This window comes from Chionomys nivalis, chromosome 7 (genome assembly GCF_950005125.1).
Source record: "Chionomys nivalis chromosome 7, mChiNiv1.1, whole genome shotgun sequence".
Classification (NCBI taxonomy): domain Eukaryota; kingdom Metazoa; phylum Chordata; class Mammalia; order Rodentia; family Cricetidae; genus Chionomys; species Chionomys nivalis.
Window position 1 is genome coordinate 23,768,759 of NC_080092.1, and position 27,859 is coordinate 23,796,617.

General features: G+C 38.7%; 1 protein-coding gene across 2 annotated transcripts; it reads right to left on the bottom strand.

Annotated features, from left to right (window-relative positions):
* On the bottom strand, nucleotides 1–27,772 carry Hmmr (hyaluronan mediated motility receptor). 2 transcript variants are annotated; one of them, XM_057774790.1, is made up of 18 exons: nucleotides 27,644–27,772; nucleotides 24,631–24,729; nucleotides 23,748–23,827; nucleotides 22,521–22,568; nucleotides 21,101–21,289; nucleotides 19,605–19,691; nucleotides 19,416–19,516; nucleotides 14,945–15,019; nucleotides 14,362–14,537; nucleotides 13,788–13,936; nucleotides 11,985–12,199; nucleotides 8,900–8,965; nucleotides 7,201–7,347; nucleotides 6,741–6,893; nucleotides 6,546–6,645; nucleotides 4,017–4,193; nucleotides 2,359–2,521; nucleotides 1–1,614 (listed from the first exon to the last, which is right to left on the bottom strand). In XM_057774790.1, the coding sequence occupies exons 1-18, from the start codon at nucleotides 27,687–27,689 to the stop codon at nucleotides 1,595–1,597; spliced, it is 2,091 nt and encodes a 696-aa protein (XP_057630773.1). In that variant the 5' UTR covers nucleotides 27,690–27,772; the 3' UTR covers nucleotides 1–1,594. The 2 variants fall into 2 exon arrangements, with proteins under 2 accessions (XP_057630773.1, XP_057630772.1); XM_057774789.1 differs by having other exon boundaries at nucleotides 3–1,614; nucleotides 8,849–8,965.
* Nucleotides 27,773–27,859: the final 87 nt, after the last annotated feature.

The window sequence follows — 27,859 nt, forward strand, 5'->3', positions numbered from 1 at the left end:
GTTGTTTTTATTATTTTTATTTATTTTTGTTTTTTGAGACTGGGTTTCTCTGTAGCTTTGGAGCCTGTCCTGGAACTAGCTCTTGTAGCCCAGGCTGGCCTCAACTCACAGAGATCTGCCTGCCTCTGCTTCCCGAGTACTGGGATTAAAGGCGTGTACCACCACTGCCTGGCAGGGTGGTTTTTCACTAGGGGAAAGAGAATGGTAAAGGAGGGGAAAGGAAGGGGGAAACCAGCTTCTGGGGACAGGGGCAGCGGAAGAGAAGAGAGAGGCAGAGAGAGGGGTGGGGAGACAGACAGGCAGAGAAACAAAGAGAGCGAGAGAGAGCGAGAGAGCGAGAGAGCGAGAGAGCGAGAGAGAGAGAGAGAGAGAGAGAGAGAGAGAGAGAGAGAGAGATAGTGGCTACAGCTGAGGATGTAACCTGTTTGGACCCCAAAGGCAGGTCAGTACAGATGCCTAAATACTATAACAGGCTAGACTGGGACTAGCTATACAGACCAAGCTAGCCTTAAACTCATTGTCTGCCTCTACCTCCAGAGTGCTATGATTAAAGGTGTGTGTCACCCTGGCATAAATAAAACTTTAAAAGAAATAAATAAAAGGTATCATCTATGATTCTGAGACAAATTAGGACGGGAGGTAGACACAAATACATCTTGAACAGAGCTTTATTACATGAAAACTGAATTACTGTTTGGGTGTTACGAGTGTCTATATATTCAGAGAATATGCAGGTGACAAATTCTCTAAAAATCTAATATGTACAGTTTTTCAGATTTCCTTGAGCCTGGGCATGGTGGTGCTTGCCTTTAGTCCTAGCAATTGAGAGGCAGAGGCAGGTGGATCTCTGAGTTCTAGGTCAGTCTAGTCTACATAGGGAGTTAGTTCTAAGACAGCCAGAGAAACACAGAAAAATCCTGTCTCAGACAAAGGGGAAAAAAAATTCGGTATATCTAAAACTTAGCAGGCTAATTTTTTTAAAATGTAGGTATGTAGGCCGAGCTACATGCTTTAGTTTAGAACTAGGATAGAGCCAAAGAATCTGGGAATGATTAAATAACTCAGTGACTTTGATAAAAAAAAGAGGTTACTGTGGAGTTAAGGTGCCTTTATTCTGTCTGAAGTGAGAAGAGACTGATGACAGGGAGACCAGAGTGAGCATGATAAGTAAATCAAGCAGAGGCAAGAGCAAGTCAAAGTGCTTCAGTCTTTCCACTCTGCATCACAATAGAAAGAACTCTAAAATCGAGTTAAAAACACTGGGGGAATACAGAATAGAGGGGAAATCTTTAATACTGATCTTAACAAAATGTTGATTTGATGTAAGCTGCAAAGCAAGTAAGATGATTCAGAATGAGATGAGAAAAATTAAAAAAGATTAAAAGATTAAATTGATACATAATAGAAAATAAAATGTCAAAAGACATCTTCATAACAAATGCTGAATGTCTTTCCATATATCTAAGAATGGGCAATAGAAACAATATATTATATAATATATACTATAAACATAGTATCAGGAATAATGAAGAGAATAATCTTCAACAGGTATTTCAAATGTATACTTCCATGATCCTTGATGTTGCATCAGAATTCAGCAGCAGTTTGTGTCGCCTGAAAAGATCACAACAGCTATAAGTATGTTATATTAAAACTACTAACCGATGATCCAGGCTATGGATCTAGCTCAGGCACAACACTTGCCTAGCATGTTCAAGGGTCTACATTCAAATCCTTGAAAACCAAAACAAACCAAACCAAACCAAATTCCTAAGTCATTATAAACTAAAACCAGACCTAAGTTCTTGAAGACAGAAGAAGCAATGTTCACACTCTATACCATATTATAATATATATGTATTATATGAATACACATGCACATACACAATTGCAAGTAATTAGGACTTAACTGTGAAATATATAAAGATTCCATCAAAAAAATTATTTCTCTAAAATTGTAATATAAAAAATTATGATGGATCTAAGACACACTTAGGTTACATTGTGAGTTTTGTACAGAGGGATTAGCCTTTGGCGAGACACATGCGGTATAGAGGGGATAAGGAAGGAGGGATGCTAGTACAAGCAATAAAAGGAAGACTCCGAGGAAGATGTGGTCTGGATGGAACTTGAAGGACAGGGCATCTAGATGTGCAAAAGCAGATAAAGGAGGAAAGTAGCCTTAATGCATCAATCTCAGAAAGAATTTCTATATTAGAAGATAGCAACACAGTTTCATAGTTTATAAAAAAGATAAATCACTAAACTACTCTGAAAGCAAGACAGAGAGAGACAGAGACAGAAAGAGAGAATGAATGATGACAGGTATATAAATACGTAATTTTTTTTTTTTTTTACCTTCTTTTAATGGGGTCTTGAGGACAAAATTCTCTTTACATTCATGGTGAAAAGCCTTGGCAGGGTCAAAGTGTTTGATGCCCAAAGCTTTATTCAACTCTCCCTGAAGTCTGAGTTCATTTTGTTTCCTTTTAAAAAGCTGAGATCGGAGTTTTGACACCTCCTAGATAAGAAAAACAGAAATAATCACTAAAATACAGTGGTAAAATGTGTTATCATTGTTGCAGACATATTCCAAAAAGTTTCTTATATATCATAACTAATGGCAAAAGTAACTCTTACACATTCACAAAAGATTTAATTACAAAGTGATTTGGAACAGTTCATACGAAGTAAACAAAGCATTTCAAATTTTCTTGTCCTTCTATAGTTATGAGTATACTTTTCTGATCAAAAGTGAAGTGAAAATACATTGCCCTCAAAACAGCTTTTGGCTTGACAGAATTAACACTCTGTGGCAGGCTTCCTAGTAAAACTAAATAGTATAAAAAGGCAAGCATCACTTTCTTCCTCTAGAAACGGTCCTCTTAAAGCACAATAACCAAAGAGAAAATAGCTATTCAAAGTGATCCGCAAGCTTTTCTGGCATTTGAAACCAATGAGTTCACTCCCTCCATATTAGAAAGCCCATCGCCAAAAACACAGGCTTTCCTTCTCCCCAGCTCCCGAAGACTCCCATCCATAAGCCCATTTGCCAGCGGCTCCTACTTGCTGAGGTGAAGTCCACGGGCAAATGTCTTCTGCTCGGCTGCAGTTGTGCAATGGTGTTCTGCAAACACTGATCACCCTAGCTCTAGCTCATAACACCAGTTCCACGGAGATGCAAGAGCGAGAGAAACCGAGGCTATTTCTCATACCCTTTCCCTTCAAGTCACTAAGAACCATGGCTCCAATGGCACCGAAAGAGATTACATGGCTCCAGTTTCAGTTCTAAAGTCCTAGCTCAGTGTGCTCAAGGGGAGTAAGACAAAGACAGACAGATGACAGCTGCCTCCTGGAGTTACAACAGAATACTGCACAAGATGGCTTACAGCTCCTGCGTATATAGCAGGAGGAATCAAATCAACATTCAATAGATAACTATATACTCAGGTCTACAGCAGAACAATTCATAGCAGCCAAGCTGCAAAATAAGCCTAGATGTTTATCAGCAAGTGAACAGATTTTAAAAATGTGAATATGTATGCCGTAAATAAAATATAAATTGAACTTCTAGAAGGAAAAAAGTTAAATAATAATTTTTTGAATATGACTTATCTTCATGTATTTACAAAAAAAGAAATGGTTATTTTGTAAATAGAGATGAACGTGTAAAACTTTATACAGTCACCTAGGTGGTGGTGGGTGCACACCTTTAATTCTAGCACTTGAGAGGCAAAAGCAGGCGGCTCTCAGTGAGTTCGAGGCCAGCCTGGTCTACAAAGTGAGTTCCAAGACAGGCAGGACTACACAGAGAAACCCTGTCTCGAAAAACCTAAACAAACACAAAACACATTTTACACAGTCAACTACAGCAGCAATTATAAAGCTAAGTAAAACTGAATATCAATCCAGTCAACACTAAATAAGTTCATTAATTCTCAGATGAGTTCTCCCCTATAAATTGCTCAGTTTTTCTAGTTTTTAGTATATCTGAATACAAGTGTTATTTTACAAACCGATTTGAGTTGGCTATTTTCGTCTTTCAATTTCACAACATGCTTGATTTTTTGCTTTAGATTCTGGTGACCCAGGAGCTCTGCATAGGAATCTCTGATTTTATTTAGCTGTTCCTGAGTTGCACCACGTTCATTCAACAATGCCTGCCTCTCTGCTTCAAAGGCATCCAGTTGTTCCTGGAAAAGACACATACTTGTTTTTAATGAAATTGAGACTTAAAATTGTTAAACCTGTGCATCCTTCTGCTTCTGCCCCTGCACCAGTAATTAAAACCATTTGTGACTACATCTGGCCTAAAATCATTAAATCTTATTAAGTTCATATAAAGCATAAAGATAAATAAATAAAAATAACACACCAAGCAGTATTCACACTTTTCTTGAAGGCTGTTTAATTTCACTAAGAAAATTCTTTAAGCTTTGCATTTTTTACTTTAAGTATCATCAAAATAGAAAGCAATAAAGATCCATCCAGCTGTCTTCTTTTTTTTTTCCTTTGAGACAGGGTTTCTTTGTGTAGCTTTGGTGCCTGTCTTGGAACTTACTCTGTAGACCAGGCTGGCTTCGAACTAAAAGAGATCCTCCTGCCTCTGCTGGGATTGAAGACATGCACCACCACTGCCAGGCTAGCCAGCTTTCTTAATCTATCAGTAAAACAGTCACCATCTGCTTACAGTCCAATTAGACCTTTTTTTTTTTCTTTCTTTTTTTGGTTTTTTGAGACAGGGTTTTTCTTTAGCTTTGGAGCCTGTCCTGGAGCTAGCTCTTGAAGACCAGGCGGCCTTGAACTCACAGAGATCCACCAGCCTCTGTCTCCAGTGCTGGGATTAAAGGCGTGCGCCACTGCCGCCCAGATAGTATTTGTTTTTCTTTGTAGGCGTTTTTGTTATATTTTTGAAATAAAAGATGTCCATATGTAGACTTGGCTGTCCTGGAATGCACTATCAGGCTGGCCTGAACTTTATTACCTATCTTTGCCTCCTGGGTGCTGGGATTAAAAGCATCTGATACCATGCCCACCACCTTTTCCTTATAAAAAGACCAGGTTAGGGGCTGGAGAGATGGTTCAGTGGTTAAGAGCATTGCCTGCTCTTCCAAAGGTCCTGAGTTCAATTCCCAGCAACCACGTGGTGGCTCACAACCATCTGTAAAGAGGTCTGGTGCCCTCTTCTGGCCTTCAGGCATACATAGACAGACTAATGTATACATAATAAATAAATAAATATTTTTTTAAAAAATAAAAAGAACAGGTTATTGCCATGTATGGTGGACTATGGCTATAAATTCTCTATTCAGAAGGCAGAAGCAGGAGAGTCAGGGATTCAAGGCCCTCCAGCTACGTAGAAACTTGGAGGCCAGCCCAGGTCTCAAGGACAAAGGATAGTCAGGCATACAGGCCGAGTCATAAGGACACACTTGGGAATTAAAAGAGGAGCCCTTCAAACCTCAAGCCAGGCTGCTTGGCACAGCAAGTACCAGGCCAGTTTGGAGCATAGAGCAAGACTCCCATCTAAAAACCAAAGGAAAAAATATAGTACAAAGATCAGTATACTAACCTGAAAAATACTGAGATAGATCATATCAAAATACACACCACAGCCGGGTGGTGGTGGCGCACGCCTTTAATCCCAGCACTCGGGAGGCAGAGGCAGGCGGATCTCTGTGAGTTCGAGGCCAGCCTGGGCTACAAGAGCCAGTTCCAGGACAGTAACCAAAAAAGCTACAGAGAAACCCTGTCTCGAAAAATTCAAAAAAACCCACACACCACAAAGTAAAACATGTTCCTATCAAGAGAGCCTTCAGGACTACTAATTAAAAGCTGTTTATTAGAAAGTACTTTTTAAATAGCTATGTTAAAATTTTATGACTACTAAGTTTATTAACTGTATTTCAATAAAGCTGAAGAAATTATAAATAGTAATGTTTAGTCGTTAGCTTTTGGTTTCATTGTTTTCACATACTGCTGGGAATTCAACCCTGGACTTTGTATATGCCAAGCACTCTACCAGTGAGCTCATCCCCAGATTAAAAAAAAAATTTTTTTTTTAAATTTTGAGACAAAGTTTCTCTGCATAGCCTTGACTGCCCTGGAACTCACTCTGTAAACCTAGCTGGCCTTTAACTCAGGGATCTACCTGCCTCTGCCTCCCAAGTGCTGAGTACCAGATAAAATTTGAGAACTGTTAATATGCAGTTCAATTGTAACCATGACTACATAATGAAGAGTAATACAGAAGCAGCAAGTCATAGCCAAGACTCACAGGAAAGAAATGCATTCTTAAAATAGATCCAACTAACTTTATTTATTTTTACTTTAATTTTTGTGTATGGGTATTTTGCATGTATGTCTGTGTACCACATGGCCATGGAGCCTGAAGAAAATGTTGGATCCCCTAGAAATGGAGTTATAGGCAGTTGGGAGCCACCATGTAGGTGCTAGGTTTGAACCTGGGTCCTCTGGAAGAGCAAACAGTACTCTTAAACCCTGAGTCATATCTCCAGCTCACGAAAAGTTAATAAGCAACACACCTGAAAAGGTTTAGTCTTGTTATAAAGTTCTTCATAAAGGAGCCGCCATTTATTACTTTCCACAGTTAACTCTGCCACTGCATCTTCTTTCTCTGCTTTTCTGAATGGGAAAAGTAAATTTAAAAATTATCTTTTTTCAATTTATTAGCAAAAAACAATGCATTACACGGCACTCAAGGTCTAAGCCTGAATTACCTTGTCTCTTCCTCTTCGAGTTGTTTCTTAAAGTCTTCATCCTGTTGTCTGAGTTGATTTTGCAAATCAGTTATTTTCTTAAGAGATGAAACTGTGATTTCTTTAATTTCTGCTTCTTTCAATGTTGATCTGTTCTGCAGATCTAGAAGCATCCTTGGATTTGAGAAAGAAGAATCCACTAATTATCTCACAGACATTTTAATTTTTATCCCTTCTTTTCGGAGAAAAGAAATACAAAGCAGTAGGAGAAGTTCTTAAAAATTTCAATTCTAATTGGATGTGATGGAAATTTGCCTTTAATTGCAGCATTTGGGAGGCGGAGTCAGGCCGATTCTCCATTTGAGGCCAGCCTGATCTACATAGTAGGTTCCAGCCAAGAATACGCAGTGAGTTGAGACCTTGTCTCAAAAAACAAACAGAAAACTATTTTTTCCTTATCTAATGTATTTGTGCTACTCACCTTGCGTATTCTTGATTTGTGTTCTCAGCTGTCAATATCTGATGCTGAACCTCTTCCACATTCTTCTCAGCCATGGCTACTCTTTCCTGTAGAGCCACGTTCTCCAGCTTCAGCTCTTCCATTTCTTTAAGGGTCGATGTTTTATAGCTTATTGGAGAGAAAAAGGCAGAGACTTCTTTGTTACTACTGTACACATGACAAAGTTTAGATCTTATATACTTCTTGGCAGATGAAAAAACCTTATTATTATGTGCTCACACAGGTAACAACTCAGTACTCTGAGGTAAACACTAATGAGCTTACATAACATTTTCTGCTTAGGAGTCACTGGCCTGCAGGTATATGTGAGCCACATATGTACAGTATCCAAAAATCCAGAATATGACATCTGATATCCAGATCTAGAGTTACAGATGGCTGAGGCACTCTGTGGGTGCTGGAAATCAAACATAGGTCCTTTGGAAGAGCACTTAGTAGTGCCTTTAACCACCGAGCCCCTTCTCCAATGCTTCTGACCTTTTTTTTATAAAGGAGAAATTAGTGCCAGGGTGTGGTAGCACACACCTTTAATTCCGGAACGTGGGAGGCAGAGGCAGGTGGATATCTGTGAGTTGAAGGCCAGTTTGATCTACATAGAAAATTCTAGGACAGCGAGAACTACAGAGAGACTCTGTATCCCCACTCCCCCAAAAGTGGAATAGGAAGTAGATAGGGTAGGAGTTGAGGGAAATGAGCAGTGTATGAAATAACACTTATGAAAACTAGTGTTACCCCAAGAGGATGGACTGAGAGAGGAAGAGAATTCTGTGCTAAGAAGGTGCTGGGAACGAGTGGTCCTTGAGAGGTAAAGAAGAAAGTGAGGGTCAATTGGGTTGTTTTCTTTTCTAATTTATGCATTTAAAAATGACTTCACATCAAATATACAATCATATTGACTGAAAACACCTCTAATTTTCTTTTTTGCACTCTGAGATAAGGTCACACTTTGTTGGACTAGAAATCACTCGCTATCTAGTTCATTCTGGCCTCTACCTTACTGTAATTCTGCTTTAGAACTCCCGAGCAAAGGAGTGCAGATATTGAGCTGCCAACCCTGGTCAAGAAAAATTAAGGGACAAGGAAGAAATGATACTATACGGTCACTGAAGGTTAAAAAGACTAAAATATTAGCTTCCACACAGTCGAGCATTCCTGTAACACCAGCACTCAGAGGCTGAGGTAGGACTTCTGTGTGTTTGAGGCCAGGCTAACCAGAGCTATCACAGCAAGAGTGTGTAAGGAAGGGGTAATGGTTGGGGAAGAGGGAAAGAAAACCAACAAAGAAACATGAGACTAAAGAATTAGTGAATAGTCTGGGGGATAAGATAACTATCATGAAGATCTAAAAGCTTTTATTTTTTTAAATGATGTTATCTGGAAAGTAGATGGTGCTAAAGGTTTGCGTGGGTTTGAAGTGGATGGTAGGAAAAGAACACCAATCTACGTGTAGTAAGATTACGAGATGACACTAGGTGCCCATTTGCAGCCAGTCTTTATGGAATGTAACGTAATGGCAGTCATCCTCTATGGATTACTTTGTTCAGATTTCTATAGGTAAACACATCTCCCCACTCATATATTCCATAGTGAACACTACAAAGAAAAATACCTTTCCAACTGAGCAGTAATGTCTTTAAGATCTTGCACTGTATCATTATACCTCTCTTGTAAAGTCATGGTTGCATGGATGTGAGCAGCATTACTTTTCTCAAGCTCAACTTCTTTCCTAAGAACAAGGAAAAATTACAAAACATCATAAACTATATCACATAGATCCATGGCAATAGCTGCTGTATAATTTAAAAATACACATTTATGACTTAGGTTCATAGCATGAATGCTTTACTTTATTTACCAGCTTCTATATATGCTTTCTTTTCTTTCTTTTTTTTCGAGACAGGGTTTATCTGTAGCTTTGGAGTCTGTCCTGGAACTAGCTCTTGTAGACCAGGCTGGCCTCGAACTCATAGAGATCCACCTGCCTCTGCCTCCCGAGTGCTGGGATTAAAGGCCACCACCACCCGGCTCTCTCTCTCTCTCTCTCTCTCTCTCTCTCTCTTTTTTTTTTAAGATTTATTTATTTATTATATATACAGTATTCTGTCTGCATGTATGCCTGCAGGTCAGAAGAGGGCATCAGATCTCATTATAGATGGTTGTGAGCCACCATGTGGTTGCTGGGAATTGAACTCAGGATCTCTGAAGAACAGTCAGCGCTTTTAACCTCTGAGCCATCTCTCCAGCCCGTGTATATATACTTTCTACTGGATTTCTTTCCATGTCTCCTGCATTATGTAGGTAATCTAGGGGAAAGAACAAAACCTATACAACCTGTAAAGTCAGTGTTACAGAGTAGTCAGATCTAAAGACTGAATGCAATGCCAGCTGAAACCATATAGATTTAATGAAGTTTAATTCTCTGTACTGAGATACTTACATTAAAAACTCTTTTTCAAAAAGTATTTATGGTACTGTGTGCATTTTTCATTTTATAATTAATCCATATATGCTGTTATCACTCAATTTTGTTTGAGATAAGATCTTGCTATTTAGCCCAAGCTAGCCTTGAACTCAGGATCTTCCTGTTTCAGCCTACCAAATGAATGGATAACACATACCCAACACTATCAAGATCCTAAATAGTTTTATATGGTAACAAAATATGTTTTAAGTCATTTTTCTAAATGTATACTACAAATTTCAAATATCTTTCCTAATATTGCATATAACATGTTTGGATGGGAATTTGAGCTTTGAACAGTCTCTAAAAGACTATGGTGAAAGGGCTGGGTGGAGGTGGTGCACACCTTTAATCCCAACTCTCAGGAGGCAGAGGCAGGAGGGATCTCTGTGAGTTCAAGGCCAGCATGGTCTCCAGGGCAAGTTCTAGGACAGGCTCCAAAGCTACAGAGAGAAACCCTGTCACACACACACACAAAAAGAATATGGTAAAGTAAAATATTTTCCTTGTCACTTAGAAAAGTGACTTTCAGTTCTTTTTAAATGTAAGCCTAAAATGTCTAATCCAAGAAGAATCTTAAACCTCATCTCACACAGCACCCAATGAAACAGAATAAGAAGGCATCAAAACCACTTCCCCAATAATTGCATAGCTAACTAGTTAGGCTAACAAATAAAGCTCTTGTGAAATCAGAACTCTCTCTTCCTCTTTTTTTTCTTGAACTCAGAGAGATCTGCCTGCCTTTGTCTCCCAAGTGCTGGGGTTAGAGGCGTGCAGGTGGAATCAGAACTCTTTAAGCTGGAGTGAATAACTGTTCCACCCCCCTTTAGGAAATGGGTTATCCACTCAATTTTTCCTCTTCTCCAAAATCAGTTGCAATTTAGAACAATCCCCGTAACACTTTGTACTGCTCCCCCAAAGTGGGGGTACACAAAGCCCTGGGGTGCCTCTTCGTTATGAGTGACAAAAACTCAGAAGAGATTATTAAGTACTCAACAGGAAAGGTGTAAGACACAACACCACAGGCTCAAATCCCATCCACAGTAGCTTGCTATCTTGATGGGATTTCAGGAATTTAAATGGTAGAAGTTATTTGTAGTTTAAATTTACGAATCAAATTGCCAGGACCAGATAAAAGAATCTGCGGTGCAACCTCGTGACATATGTCTGTCCCTGAAACCCATGGTAGGGAGGACTGACTCCTGAAATTTGTCCTCTGATCTCTACCCATGCCTAGACTCACACACACCACACATACGGGCTAACAATAACAATACAATTCAAAAATATTTTTAAAGTAAATAATAACAATTAAAAATAAAAGAATAAAATTGCTAAATGTTAATTTAAATGCATTTCCAGCATGTGCTGGAAAATAAAGTTTTAATAAAAGGAGTGTAGTAATATAAAATTGATATAAAACTGTGAGACAGTTTTTCTTTGAATAAGAATGTTGTTTCTGCATGCTTACCAGCTAATTCTGATTGCTTTCTTTTTGAGAGAGCACTCCATCCTACAACACAGGCTGGCCTCAAGCTCACTGCGGTCTTCTTGCCTCACTCTGACGTGCTGGGATTACCTGCATGAGCCACTATAGCTTGGGACCATTTTGTTTTCTGATTGTTAAATGAGGAAAGATTGGCTGAGGGGAAAAAGGCACTGTCAACCTTGGTGATCTGAGTTACATCCTGAGGTCCCCACATGGTGAGAAGAGAAGCAACTCCTAAAAGTTGTCCTCTGACCCCCACATGCAGCAGTGATGTGTGCCTGTCCATGTTGATGTGCACACCCATGAATGAATGGAGTGTCTGGATTCTCTCAAAAAAGATATTTAAAAAATGAAAAGGTTAGATGTTTTCAAATATAATAAAAACTGTTTTAATGTGGATGCCCAGACTTTTAGAAAATGTAGTAGCAAACACCAGTTTTTGGCTTAGAAAAAGGGCTTCCTTTTGTTGCTTTTTTTGTTGTGAGACAAAATTTCACTATTAAAGCCCAACACCTTGAACTCAATGTGCAATTCAGACAAATCTCAAACTCATCATCCTCCTGCCTTAACCTCTTGGGTCTGGGGAGTAAACATGTGCTAGGCAACTCTTACTTTGACTACCATGCCTGTTTACATAGATGTGTGTGGTGTACGTATGTGAACATATGTATACGCGTACCATGTGTTCCTCTGTAGCTCTTCCTACCTTTGTGCATATACTCAGGTGATATGAGAACTCTACGGAAACAGTTCATTTTTCCCGTCCTGTGTAGAAAAGACCCCACTAACACGTACTCTCTCAGCAGCTCCTCTAGCCGGCTCAGTTGTTCGGCAGTCGACTTTGTCTCCTCTTCCAGCTGTCTGACCAGTCTTTCACTCTGTTCCTCCTTCTGCTGGACTGCATCCAACTCCTCCAGGGCAAGTTTTAGCTCTTCTCTAATGACATTCTTCTCTGAAGTCATTTCCTCTTGAAATGAGCAGAGATGCTGCTGAAGACTAGCAGACAATTCCTGCATTCAGACAGATAAGCACAAAATAATTAGATGTGGCCTCAGGACCTTTCTTGGAGACAAGAAATGCAATACAGATCATGAAGTATGGTAAATAAATTAGAAAATTTAAAGGAAACACAAAAATATACATACTATATTCACTTTCCCCAGATTATATATTATAATTTAATACTGTGGAAAATACAATTTCTAGCTTTTTTAGTGAAAAACCATCACACTACTTTCTTTATATCTGCTTTACAATTGGCTTATACATACTTCAATATACTCTAAATTTATTTACTTTTATCTTGTTAACAAATATGATCTACTTCCTATGCATAAAATGCTTCATTTCCCATTAGATAACATTAAGAGAAAAAAATAGTCATTGAAGACTTATTTCCTTATCTACATAAAACACAGCACAAAGCTGTCATTCAATTCCTGATATTAAATTATCGTGATTTTTTTTCCCTTTTTTTGATTTTACTGAGTTATTAACTTTTCTCTGCTCCTCTCTCCTCCTCCCCACTCCCCTTCAACCCTCTCCCATGGGCCCCATGCTCCCAATTTACCAATCTACTCTATTTAAATATGATAAAAAGTATATTATGATCTCACCGTTTAATGTTTCCGTTATAGGATATACATTTCAAAGTTTTATAAAACATTATTATTGAGAACAAAATTCTAGATTTTAAGTGAAATTAGTATAAGTTTTCACTAATCCCTATTCCAATCTCTCTTTTTCCTTTCCAGAGGTAACTTTTGGTTTAGAGTAATTACCCATATATTTTCATACATGCCATATATTTGGGAGTGGGGGTCTATACTACATATTCTGTGTATGTAAAATTTTTTTAAATCATAAAAATAGTTGAGATCTTTCCAGGTTAATGTATATTAACCTATTGAACCCCTTTCATTGTCTACTGCCCCCAAATATCCATCACATTAGTGCATGTTCATCCCTATTGATTCAGCCTTCCCCACAGTATGACAGTGAAATGGTTAATGAACATCTCTCTAATCCACTGATTAATGGGGAGAGCCTCTTTCCATGTTTACAAGTAATCACAGTGTTGTGTTACAGTGTTACAATTATCTACTTCTATGCCCCATAACCATGTTTTTTATTTGTCTGTATATTTTCGTGGGTTTTCTTCCCTTACTGATATGTAAAATTTTCTTTATGTAACTTTCATTTTTATATTGTTTTGCTTTTTCTTATTGTTAGACATTCTTTTTTCCCCTGAATTCTTAGGAATCATATATATATATATATATATATATATATATATATATATATATATATAATATTGAGCTCTACATTTTTCTCTGCTCCCCTCCCTGCTTCTCCCCTCCCCCCTTCAGCTCTCCCCCAAGGTCCCCATGTTCCCAATTTACTCAGGAGATCTTGTGTTAGACATTTTTTTAAGGTAATTATAAATACCTATCTTGTCTACTTGATAAAACATATACTAGTATCTGTGACTAAACATTCAAAGTATACACAGAATTTCTGATAAAAAGGAGAAATTATGATATAATTAAGTATTTTTTTTTTAAAAAAAAAAAAGCAAAAATACATGTAGTTAACTACCTTCTCTTGCTGTAGAAGTGACTCTATTTGCAATTCTTTTTGTTGCAGCTTTTCATATTCTTGTTTTTCCAGAACAAGCTTCTCTGTTACAATCTGTATCTCAGCACTGAGACTTTCAGCCCTTTCTCTGTCCTTGTTGACAAGATCGTCTATAAAAGGAAAGTATGAGGCATTCCAGAACTAAATACTGATGTTAAGGGGCTCAGTTCAGCTAATATTTCACCCCATATATTTCATAATATTTCACACTATATAGAGTAAGTGTTTCCTAAGGGGTGAGATTCTAGTCATTACCTTATTATATATGTTAAACAGAAACGTTAGTTTTGAGTTTACACTAATTATGAATGGCCACCCAGGGTAGAAGTCGTCAGCTAATATAACTCTTTATTTTCAATCAAAGAATATATCATGTTGAAATAAAACAAACATTGTACCATTAAAAAACTTCCCAAACATAGCACATGGACTTTATTGGTATTCACATAATTATGAAAAATGTTGCTGTCATACAGCCATGCATTTTTCATAGCCAGCACCCAGGCCTTACTGAAGTAGAACAACATCTCAGTACCTCTTTCCGTTTCAAGCAGCTGGCATTTAACAGTCAGGTCTTCTATTTGCTTAGAAAATGTGAGGGTTTCCTCGAGAGACCTCTGAAGACTTAAAATCTCACGATCCTTCTCTTTCAGATCTTCTTCTAACTGGGCAATATCAAGTTTATATTTTTCCACTTGATCAGATGCACAACTGCATTAAAGAATATTTTGAAGAGAATTCCTCTTTAGGTACTGGAAGAACATATTCAACAAAATAAGGTCCTCTTGTTTTCTATGAGCAAAACAATTTCGAATTTAAATCCAGGGCTTCCCAAATGCCAGGCAACCCACAAAGTTATTTCCCAGCCAGTAAAGTCCATTTTCTTTTCATTTCAATTATTTATATATTCAACGTTTATATTTTATCTGCCTGGATGTCTGTGTACCACATGATGTGCAATGCCCACAGAGGCCAACAGATAAGATTCCCCTGGGGGTTGGTGTTACATATGGTTGTTAAGTCACCATGTGGCTGCTGGGAATTGAACCCAGGTCCTCTTAACCACTGAGCCATCTCTCTGGCCTGGAAATTAATTTTAAAGTTACTATTTATATTACCTAATTTCTTCGATGTATTCTAAGAGTTTCTCTGTTTCAGATTTTTCATCAATCTGTTCTTTCTCTATGGAAACACTGGGGAAAAAAAGGAAATAAATACATATGGTTTGTTTACTTAATAACCATGCATAATACTTACTAGATACTAAATACTATTATGTCAGGTAAGGTAACTCCAGAGGTCAATTTCTATTTTAAATTTCTTTTTTTTTTTTTTTTTTTTTGGTTTTTCGAGACAGGGTTTCTCTGTAGGTACAGAACCTGTCCTGGAACTAGCTCTTGTAGACCAGGCTGGCCTCGAACTCACAAAGATCCGCCTGTCTCTGCCTCCCAAGTGCTGGGATTAAAGGCGTGCGCCACCACCGCCCGGCTTCTATCTTAAATTTCATGTGATTTTTCAGGTTAACAACTATGATCAACACAGGTAACTAGATTTTATTTACATGAAAAAGCTTTCCAAACACACTCTGACAAAAGATCTATGATGAGAACAACAGTATAAATTAGAAATGGTCATATTTTGCAGCTTTCCTAGTTTTACCAACCCAAATCACATTTTGTATGCTAAGAAGCTTCCATCCCAGGTTGTACAGCATTCGATTACTTATGTGATTTAGGCTCTTCAAGATGATCTACTTTGAGGGATGAATTAGATTTAAGCAGATACTTCATAAGAGAAGATATATAAAGTCTATAGATATAACAAATTATTGCCAGGTCATATAGCACAGGCCTGTAAATCCTAGCAGCCTGAGAGGCTGAGGAAAGAGGATCTGGACGCTGAAGACTTCCTGGGCTACATGAGACACACAACCTTGTTTCAAACAGGAACGACAAAGACAAATTAGCATATAGCACCATTAGAAAGGCTGAAATAGGCCAGCAATATTAAACACTATGAATATAGAACAAATCTAAGACCACACTTGGCTACAGGTTATAAAGCAGCACAGCTGTGTGCATGTGATGTATGTGTAGATGTGTTTCTGTATGTGTGTAATGCGTGAACACATTCGTGTATACATGTAGGAGTCTGTGTATGTGATGTGTGTGAGATATGTTTATGGTAGTTATAACTCAGTTTTTTTTTTAAGGTTATAATTGGACATGAATCCTATCTTCCTATACCTGTGTTTCAGTTTGGGTTAGTCAACTACCTCAATACAATCATGCTAGCAGAACAAGATCTTCCCTGTTCATCAAAACTGAAGATGCACAAAAGGAGTTGAAGGTAACACATTCATAATGTTAGAGTATGATTATGACTTAGCTTAAGAGGTTAAGGAAGAATTAGGAGGTGGTGGCACATGCCTTTAATCCCAGCACTCAAGAGGCAGAAGCAAGTGGAGCTCTGTGAGTTCAAGGTCAGCCTGGTCACAAAACAAGTTCTAGGACAGCCAAAGCTGTTATACAGAGAAACCCTGTCTCGAAACTACCCTCCACTCCTGAAAACAAGAGGTTAAGGAAGGCAACAAGGAAAGTACTGAGGAAACAGTCACAGCAAATACAGATTTCAGAGAAAGACAAAAAAAATGGCTAACAATCTACTATAGTCTTAAGTTAATAGAGGAAACAATAAAAATCAGAGCAGAAATAAAATGGAGACTAAAAAGCTTACTCTGTAACCAAAACTACTGCATCCTTACACCTGACTCTTCATCAACCCCTTGCAGTTTTTTGGGTTTTTTTTGCTTTAAAGTTTCCAAGTACCCATTCCCAGAGGCCTACTTCATTTAGCTCTGCCCAGCCTCCACAAGGTTCCACAGCCTCCCAGCAGCATGACCAGCTGGGATCCAGTTCAAAAGATGAGCTTGTAGCCGGGCGGTGGTGGCGCACGCCTTTAATCCCAGCACTTGGGAGGCAGAGGCAGGCGGATCTCTGTGAGTTCGAGACCAGCCTGGTCTACAAGAGCTAGTTCCAGGGCAGGCTCCAAAACCAGAGAGAAACCCTGTCTCAAAAAACCAAAAAAACAAAACAAAACAAAAGATGAGCTTGTATGGGACATGTGTCATTTAAACCACAACAGAGGTGGTCATTTTCTAAAATACAAATTACATAATACTGACATAAAACCTTACAGGATATAATTAATTCTTTGTATTTATATAAATACAAATGAGAAGAGTCAATATTGTTATCATATTCATACTCCACAAAGTAATCTACAGATTCAGTGCAACCTCTAACAAGGTATCAAAGACATTCTTCACAAACCAAGAAATAAATCTATAATTTGTACCAAACAAAATACCATATAACCAAGACACCTTGAGCAAAAGGCAATGCAAGAATGACTATACTCCATGATTTTATATACTACAAAGCTACTGAAATGAAAATACTATGTTTGTGTAAAAATAAGACAATTGGATAAATCCACAGCCTAGAGCCAAAAGGGTAACAAACAGACCCACAGCACATGCACTGGAGCAGAAGAATCCTCATAAATGATGCTGGGAACATCGTGTATCCATATGCAGAAAAATGGGAGTAAGCCCCTATAACCCATCAGCTTCTGAAGTCAACTCAAAATGGACTAAGCACTTAACACTCAAAACAACAATACTACTGGCACACACCCTGGGGAAATGCTTTAGGACACTGAAAGTAGAATGGGCAAAACCCTCAAAGCAGAGAAAGCAAAAGTAAGAATAGATAAATATAACTACATCAAACTAAAAATATTCTGGATAGCAAATACTGTATGATGAGACCACCTACAGAATTGGAGAAAATATTTGCAAAGTGCATCTCTAATAAAGTTATGATATTTACATTATATAAGGAACTTTCAAATTTTAATAGTAAAAACTTAATCTAATTAAAAAATAGGCAGGAAGCCGGGCGGTGGTGGCGCACGCCTTTAATCCCAGCACTCGGGAGGCAGAGGCAGGCGGATCTTTGTGAGTTCGAGGCCAGCCTGGTCTACAAGAGCTAGTTCCAGGACAGGAACCAAAAGCTACGGAGAAACCCTATCTAGAAAATAAAAAAAAAAATAAATAAAAATAAAAAATAGGCAGGAGATATAAATGGACATTTTTCAAAAATATACAAATGGCCAACAGATAGATGAAAATGCTTAATATCACTAATCACTAAGAAAATGCAAATCAAAATCAAGTATTAATTTGCCATAGAAAGAATGATCATTAAATAACAAAACAAATTCAGCAGGTTGTATTATATTTGTATATATAACACACAAACAGGCCGGGCGGTGGTGGCGCACGCCTTTAATCCCAGCACTTGGGAGGCAGAGGCAGGCGGATCTCTGTGAGTTCGAGACCAGCCTGGTCTACGAGAGCTAGTTCCAGGACAGGCTCCAAAACCACAGAGAAACCCTGTCTCGAAAAACCAAAAAAAAAAAAAGGCTATCAACTTAAAAGTGTGTGTGTGTGGCGGGGGGGTCCATAGGAATGGTCGAAAGAACAGTACCTGGGAGGGACTAGAGGGAAAGAGAAAGACTGGTTTTGGAGTTTAGAGAGATGGCTCAGCAGTTAGGAACTCTGGCTGCTCTTGCAGAGGACCTAGGTTCGAGCACCCACATTGGTGGATCACAACCACCATCTGTAAATACAGTTTCATGGGATCCAATGTCCTCTTGATCCACACACCAGGGATGTATATAGTGCAAATACATACATACAGGCAAAGTACCCATACACATAAAGATAAATAAATTTTTTAAAAAGTCTGAAGTTAATAAGTACTGATAAGGATATGAAGAAAATAAACTCTTGTACACTGGTGGTAGGAAAAAATTTGACATAATTATTATGGAAAACAGAACATAGGTTTTTCCATAAAGAATGACAAAACTGAAAATAAACTACCATAAGATCAACAACTGTATTTGTGGGTATACAGTCACTATATGGATGTAATGGCTACACTCCCATGGTAGCCTCAGCAGTACTCACACAGCTACGACATAGAAGCCAAGGACACCTATTCAAGAGACAAACTGATCCAATGACATACAGTGGAATAGTACACAGGCCTATAAAGAAAGCAGAATCCTTTCGTGTAACATCATGGATGGAACTAGAGCTCATTATGCTAAGTGAAACAAGCAAGGCACAAAGACAAATACCACAAATTTCACAAAATAGTGGAATTAAAAATTAATTGTCATAAAAGAACATAGCTACTGAAACTTGGAAAAAGAATAGGGGAAGGCCAGCATGGCGCTAGTTGGTCAAAAGAACTTTTGATCAATGAGTTCTAATATAGAAAGGAGGAAGAAGCTGGCATGCCACAGTAAGATGACTCCAGATTGAGTTGGGTATAACTTAAAAAAGCTAGAGTTCTTCACTATAAGGTAATGAGGGGATTCTTATATTTAATTTGATTTCCTCATTATACAATGTATATTTACACTGAAACATTACCAAACTTTATTAATACATATAGTTTGATAGAACACTTTAATAAAGAAATCGTCACACTTAACTATCCTTTTCCCACTTACAGTTTTCCCTCCAGTTGGACTATTTTCCCCTGAGACTCCACAAGGTCCCTCTGAGTGGCCTGCAGCTTCAGCTCCATGCCTTCATGTTTAGCCATCATACTCTGCACACAGAGACAACTATTTTAGGAACTGAGACGCTCTTAGGCTCCAGAGACAAGAGACGGGATACATACCAAAGGTAGCACTCACCCTCATCTTTGTTTCTCTTTTATTTCTAAGTTTCATCAACTCCAGGCTTAGAGCTCTCATACTCTTTTGGTGAGCATCTTCAGAAAACTACAACAAACATAAAAATTCAGAAATATTTTCTGCTAAGTCATATGTATAATTACGCAAGTCTGGGTATAGTATCAGATGCCTGTAATCTCTGCACTTGAGACACAGACAAGATGACCAAGAGGTCAATGTCAGCCTGGGCTTCAAAGACCTTGTCTCAAAACAAACAAACAAACAACAAAAAACCCAGAAGAAAAAGAATCACTTAAATACTAATTAATGTGCCTGTCACTGGAGTTATTAATTATGTGTAATGTACTTTGGCAGAGAAAAGAGCTTTACCACAACAAGTACTGACTGTACACCAGTACTGATTTTTCCCTTTTTCCCTTGACTTCCTGGCTTATTTTTGAAACAGTATAAGTCAATTATTTTCAACCTTCCGAACACTACAACTCTTTAATATAGTTACCCCCCAACCATAAAATTATTTTCACTGCTACTTAATAACTGTAATTTTGTACTGTTATGAATCATAACAGTACAGAGGTTTGCCAAGGGTGTTGCAACGCACAGGTTGAGAACCGCTGGTCTAAGAGGTCACTTACTGTTATATGCAGGGTTTAGACAAACCCCAGAAAGACTTGTGGAACTGTGTGTTAAACTAGTCTCAGCTGCTTGGGATCCCTGGAGTATACATGGAGTATATATAGGGCCTAATCCAGGCCTTCTAGGTCAGAATCTCTCTTGGGCTCTAATACACTTTTTATTCCCTACATAAAGAGCACAGCCCATCATGGGCACTGAATAAATGATGAATTCAACTGAACGATGACTTCCCTCTATGTTTGCCATTGTTTAATGGAACCATCGTACATTCTTTAGAATCTATTAGTACATTATTATTTATAAACACAATTTATGTATTGAGTACATTCATTTTATTAATCATTTCTTTTTTTTTTTTTGGTTTTTCGAGGCAGGGTTTCTCTGTAGCTTTGGTGCCTGTCCCGGAACTAGCTCTTGTAGACCAGGCTGGCCTCGAACTCAGAGATCTGCCTGCCTCTGCCTCCCGAGTGCTGGGATTAAAGGCGTGCGCCACCACCTCCCGGCTTTATTAATCATTTCTAAGTCCTATAATAAAGTAGGTAAAAATAATCCTACAACAGTAGGCTAATATTTAAAGTACTTAATTTAATAGTCACAGCAGGACTAATGGTTTGCTGGTGTTTACTACATTCTATTCAAAACCTTACTTGCCTTCTTGAAATAGACCAGTACTTAGCACAGCAAACCATCACTCTAGTTTGTGTGGTTAGGTCCAGTGAGAGCAAGAACTCCTACACCTGTGCTGTAAGTGAATACATAGCCTCAACTCCACTTGTGAGTGTCACAAGCTTAAACTACCAAACCACTTGAATGTGAACGTAAGCACTATTCAATGTTGTGTTCTTATGAGGTCCAACTACCTTAGATTTGAGTAGCTCGTTGGCCCTGGTTAGCTCAATAAGCCTTTTTTCCAGCGAAGCATTATTTGCAGAAAGAGATGTTTTCTCTCTGAGTGCTACATTTAGCTTTGCTTCTGTCTTCTCCAACTCAGATTCCATATCCTGGATCCGTTTGTCCTGAGCACCTCGCTCCTGCAAAAGAACACGGATCTGGAAGAAAATGAGAGGATAAATACATGATTGATCGTACTGGTACCAGAAGCCTCAACCCTTCTAGGAAACTTACAATTTGACACAGTGTTCAGACATTCTTATTTTACTTTCTGTTTGAATAATCATATTTACCTTATGAATACACCTTAAAGATGTGCATTGTAAATTCTGAATGATTAGTATTTGAGAGGCAGAAGCAGGCAGACTTCTGTGATTTTTCAGGCCAGTCTACATAGAGAATTCCAGGCCAGTAAGAGCTACATACCCAGTTTCAAACACACACAACAAAACCACAACAAAACACAATAGTTTTTAATTGACATAAACTTACAAGTGTAAGATAGTTAACTATTTAGTCACGTAAAAGCTGTAAGAATTGTTGTTTCCTCTGGTCCTAATTACACAAGTTTAAATTATAGCTTGAAGTGCTATATGTTTCTTATTTTAGGAAAGCAGAGTCCTCAGAAGAACTTAATAGGCAGCAGTGAGCCATGTTTTTTTCTCTCTACTAGTTAACCAAGCGCAAAACACAGAAACTAATATTTGTCAGAATATTAGTAAACAGAAACACAGAAACAACACATTGAAAATGTTTGGGGAGGTTTGCTGCTCAAACATGAGGGTTGGCGTTGGGAGTCCCAGAAGCCATCTAAGTGTCAGTAAGGGGTTGTGGCCCCTTGTAATCCTAGTACTTCAGGTAGAAACAGATCTCTGGAGTGAGCTAGCTGGGCAGACTAGCTGAAAGGGCGAGCTCAGGTTCTGTATAACTCTGCCTCAATACTTAGGGTGGAGAGCAACCTAAGACGACGCTGGCTTTCCCATCTATGCACACGTGAATATACCATGTAAGTATGCATACCACACACTGATGCAAAAGAAACAAAGCAAAACAAGGAAAGTATGGTTAAAAACTCGCCAACCTCAAATTTGATGCAAATAATCAGTCCTAATCCTGGCAATGTCACTCACTCATCAGCAATGTCACTAACTCAATTATTACACGTGTAAGTATCAACCATAACATCCTCATTGCCATCGATCCTCAATAAAGACAGTCCATATTAAATTAAATGAGACAAGGTTCCATTCCCTAAAGGTTCTGATATGAATGACATGCTAACCTCACTGCAGAACTACTCAGATTGCTCCACAGTATCAGCCTGCAAATCTATGTGATCCTCTTCCCACTATTCCATTTATTCCCCAGTAAGCTCAAAGTATGGTTTACCTCTTTCTCTAATCTCTTCAAATCTTTATCATTTTTCTGAGGCTCCTTCTGTTTAAAAGTCAAAAAAAAAAAAAAAAATTTATCAACTTCATGCCACAAACATCACAGCCCAATCTGATATTTAATTATTTATATTTGGTCCTTTTCCAAATTAAAATTCATGTGTGTGGGTATTCTGCCTGCATATATGTCTGCAGGTCATGTGTGTGCCTGGTGCCTTCGGAGGCCAGAAAGGGATACTGAATCTTCTGGAGGAGTCATATAAAGTGTTGGAATAGCCAAGTGGGTTCTGGGAATTAAACCTGGGTCCTCTGAAAGAGCAGTAACTGAGCCATTTCTCTAGCTCCTAATTTTTAGTTTTTTACGTCAAGAACTCACTATGCAGTGCACCCTGGCCTTGAATTCACAATCCAACTTTCATGTGCTGGGATTGAAACTACAAACTAACACACTCATCTTCATGTGTATTGTAAATACTATAGAGGGTTATGACATATTTTATAGGAATTTTTCTGATAAATAAAATGCCCTCCCACTCCCAGTTTTTCAAAACAGGGTTTCTTACTGGAACTCACTCTTCAGGGTGGCTTCGAACTCACAGAGACCCACCTGTCTCTACTTATTGAATGCTGGGATTAAATGAGTGCACCACCACTGCCTGGCTAAAATGTTCTTAAAACTTGAAAAAATTTCAATTTTCTAAATTTCAACCCATTAGAAAAATAGCTTTCCCTTTCCTTTACAACAAAAATAGAGGTCTATGATGAAAACTTGTGATTCTGAATCTGGTTTTTTTATGGCATTTATTTACCTACAACATAATTAATCTTCACATAATTTTGTACACAGCAGCCTTTCTGACGCAATGGAAGAAAATATAAACATGGATGTTTATACTTCATTATATACATCATTGATAATAACAGGTTTGTCATGTGTGTTTCTAAGTTGACAGGCCTAACGACTCTATTCATTTCAAAACTGGTAGCCTTTTCTACTGGAAAAGGTCTATCATTTGGGGAGTGTATGCTTAATCATACAAAACTCCAATTCGAAGTGCAAGCACCGGAACTCAGGTCCTCTAAAGAGCAGTAAGCATACTCTCGAGCTCCAACTTACATATAAATTTGATTTACACACTTAGCCATTTTAATCAAATACAGTGTCTTGCAGGTATATAATCAATGAAGTAATGAATATACCAACAGTCTTAAAAATGTTTCTCACCTTTGAAACCAATGTCTTTCCTTTCTTAGATGAAGCAAGCAAGGTAGTATCTTTGTCAACATTAAGATTTTGTTGAGATTCTGAAAAAAAAATAAATATGACCATGGTTGATGTATGTTTTAACCACATACAATAAAATTTCCAAACTTCTCACTGCAGATAGTAATTGAACAAGATAAGCTTTTCTTTTTGATTGTACATTTCAAATAATTACTTGCACAATTATTTGTTATAGACCTAAAATATTCCTGATATTTTTTTAAAGATCTATTAGAAAAGGACATCAGAGCCCACTATAGTTGGTTGTGAATCACCATGTGGTTGCTGGGAATTGAACACATGACCTCTAGAAGATCAGTAAGTGCTCTTAACCTCTGAGCTATCTCTCCAATCCCCAATCCCCTTCCTGATATTTTTAATTTTCAAAAAACAAAAAAAACAAACAATTTTTTAAAAATATTAAATTTGTCCATGTGTTTGTGTGGTAGTATGCGTGTGTACTTGAGTGTTTGTCCATGTGTTTGTGTGAGAGGATGTGTGTGTACTTGAGTGTTTGTAACCCAACTGAGGTCCTCTGCAAAAGCACTATGTGCTTTTAACCACCGAGCCAACTCTCCAACTCCTTGGCAGTCCCAATACTCTGACAGAAAGGAAAAGCAATTATCCAAAGGGAAACTACCTATCTGTAAATATCCTGCATAATTTCACTTGTAATGTACAGTCTGACCATGAAAAAAAAACATCCCTTACTTGAGTCTTTCATAAATAAACCAAAAATGATATACTTTCAGCCATGAAACTTTAGAAATGCATTTTAAAATTTCAACAGTATTGCTTATGTTAGGTTATAAAACTGTATAATCATTGTTTACAGACCCATTACCTTTTTGGTTTTTAAATCTTTGTGATTTCTGAAAAGACACTGGTCCTTTAGATACTTCTGCAGTTTTAACATCATAGGCACCTGGGGATGGAGCACAACCTACAGAAAACACATAACAGCAATGTATCAGCTAATGCTATCATTTTATTACCACCATTAACAGATTAGCAATACCTATAATAAGTATCTACTATCTTTCGTCACAAGTTCCTGCGGGTATTCCACCCCGGGGCAAGTGGTCCCAGGTTATGTAACAAAGCGTGCCATAGAAAGCAAGCCATTAGCAGAACTCCATCTGTGCATCCTGACTTGGTTTGACTCTAGATAGACTGTAAGCTGGAAGCCAATAAACCTTTCCTACTCTGCTCTCCACACAGTCATTGATGAATTAAGATAACTTATTCCAGAAAACTTAGCATTTTCCAAGATATTCTATGATGTTTTTGCTTAACAGTCTTTCTTCCCTACTTTTGTTCTTGCTCCACAGTATCCTACTATGGAACTCAGGCTCAACCACTAGGCTCATCTTGAATCCCTGAGTCTCTCTCACTTTAGCATCCAGGGTGCTCAGATCACATGCAGCGTGATGCCTAGCTCCAGTGTACCTTCCTCTATCCAGCACTTTGTCCTCTTTGAAAGGATGGCCCAGGTGGTAGACAAGGATACTAGGATTCAACATGCTTGAAGAGTTTTTGTTGTTATTTTTTAAAACTCTCCCCACCCCCTTCGGCTCCTTGCCAAATCAAACGCAGTGTGACTCAAGTTTTTGCACAGAAATTAGCGAGCAAAGGAGAACAGCCCCGTTTTCTGTATTCGGAGTGGAAACCAGTAGGACCCATGAGAGCCTGTCAGTGCAGTAAAGCCAAACAGCGTGAGACAAAAGCACTTTCTCCCATTTCACATTAGCCTTGAGAAACAAACCAGATGGGGGAAATACAATTTTGGACTTCATAATTTTATCATTTTATAAATACAAAAATCTATAGACTTTCTGGGAACAGAGTCCCTGGCTTTCTTATGCATGCAGACCTAGCTCTGAGTACCAAAAATCTGCCCAGTTAGAACACAGCTGCAGCTAATGTAGACGACTGTGTCAGAAGGGACTTTAAACAGTGTCCATTTCATCTCTTTGGTGTGCACATTTATTCTGGTTCCACATGTGTTTGAATCTCTTAGACATAAAAATCTGTTAGTCCAAACAGGCTTACTGTAGCAGTAGATATTTACTTTCAGAAATGTGCCTGCTTGTAATTAATATACACGTTTCCCACTACCTCTCAAGAATTTCAAATAAACACTTTTTATTCATTATGGATTTCAAGTATTTAGAGATTAACTATCTCATTATCTTGGATTTTTTCTTCTTCATTCTAAATATCTATTATTCAGTTAACTTTTCTCATGATGCAGACAGCTGATTACTCTTGTGTGTCTTGATTTTTTAAAGAAACTCTCATGTGCTACCACCCTATTTAAAATTCTATGTGTGTGTTCTGAAAGGATTAGGACTATGAGAGCATTACTAGAAAAGTCAAAGGTGTGCTAAGAGATGGTGGCGCACGCCTTTAATCCCAGCACTCAGGGGAGCAGACACAGGCGGATCTCTGGGAGTTCAAGGCCAGCCTGGTCTTCCAGAGAAAGACCTTTCCCCCCCACTTCAAAAAAATGTCACAGAGACAATAGACCTCTGCTGTTATGGGCACAATTCATTTATTTGTAAGCTGTGTTATTTATTATTCACAAAGTGGCTACAATTGCTGCCTTGATTATCATTATTTTTTCATGGATTTCTTACCCAAGCTGCTATCTTCTAACCTAAAACAATCAAATCAGCTGATAAAGTCAGGCTCATCTTGAATCCCTAAGTCTCTCTCACTTTAGCATCCAGGGTGCTCAGATCACACGCAGCGTGATGCCTAGCTCCAGTGTACCTTCCTCTATCCAGCACTTTGTCCTCTTTGAAAGGATGGCCCTTTTATTACACTAAAGCCTTCAAGCTTCCAGACGTCCGCATTTTCCAATCAGTCACTTAGAATTCATAGTCCAATTTCAATCCCCCCTGCTCTGCAGAACCTAAGTTGTTCGAATCCCTTTTACATGGTGTGGCCCTTGAGCTGGATGAATCTGATCGTCCCTTGACCCTGTGAGTAGAGTGGTGTGGCTAGAAGTCACAGATGTAGACCTGACAGATAATATGTTAGAGGATTCAGCGTGGCCTTTGATGGCCAACAGAGTCAGAAACTCCCTCAACTTCTCATTTGTAAAGAGTGCAACTTGGGTACTTTGTTCATCTGGCTGCTTAAGGGACTAAGTTCCAGCCCTTAGAACAGTACAGTTGTACAGTTAGCATCGATCCAATCACACCTAAGGCTCCCTGGTTATTGTGGGTAGGTAGCCACTACAGTGGTTAAGGGCACAGGATATATCAGTGGAAGCCTGGGTTCCCATACCAATTTTGTCAACTTAGCTGTGTCAACACTGAGCAGATTTCAGTCTCATTTTCCTTAAAACTATTTATTTGTTGAGAGGGGTGGGTCACTGACAGTCTTTGTAGCTCAGGCCACTGGGCCTGGAAACATCTATTTTTTAATGATGAAAACATTAAAAATTCCTTTAGCCTAACTTTTTGGACACTATCACCACCTACACTCAATTTACTGTGCCATCGACACACCAAGTACCAGTGTCTAAGAAAGAAAGAAAATTCTAAGGAAAGTAACATAACGTAATGCCTGCCAATTCTCATCCCCTTTCAACCAGCTATAGCTTCACCATGGCGCTGACGGCTTATTGGTAGAATTTCCCTCTTGAAGGCTCGCTGTTGTCGGTCGGGGGACTCTATTTTACTCGGAGCCACATCCCTACCATCCTGTACAGCCCTTGCCAAGTGTTTACTGTACGTATTTTGAGAGAAACAAACACCATGCCGGCCCTACTCCGGCTTCCCGCCGCCTGAGGAAGGAGCAATGGAGGGCGCATCCCCTTCCCACCCTGCTCCCGCACCGGTACGCACCCGAAGGGTCATTGAATCTTTTCAGGGGAGCCTTAGGAAAAGACATTCTGACAGCCGGATCCGCCGCGGCCACCAAACGCCTCTGCAACTGTCCGCTCGCCGGGATTCAAATTCACCCCAGCTTCCCCGCGTCGGCCAATCAGAAGACAGACACCTAGCCGAGCCAGCCTAAAGGGGCCCAGGAGCATGCGCACGAGGTTTGTGCCGCGTCCAATC

Coding starts and splice junctions, on each gene's coding strand:
- Hmmr (XM_057774789.1), bottom strand. CDS start 27,689: ATGTCTTTTCCTAAGGCTCCCCTGAAAAGATTCAATGACCCTTCGG. Junction 13,937..14,361: donor GCTGCTTGAAACGGAAAGAG/GTACTGAGATGT, acceptor TTCCTTTTATAG/ACGATCTTGTCAACAAGGAC. Junction 8,966..11,984: donor CTAGAGGAGCTGCTGAGAGA/GTACGTGTTAGT, acceptor CCTTGTTCTTAG/GAAAGAAGTTGAGCTTGAGA.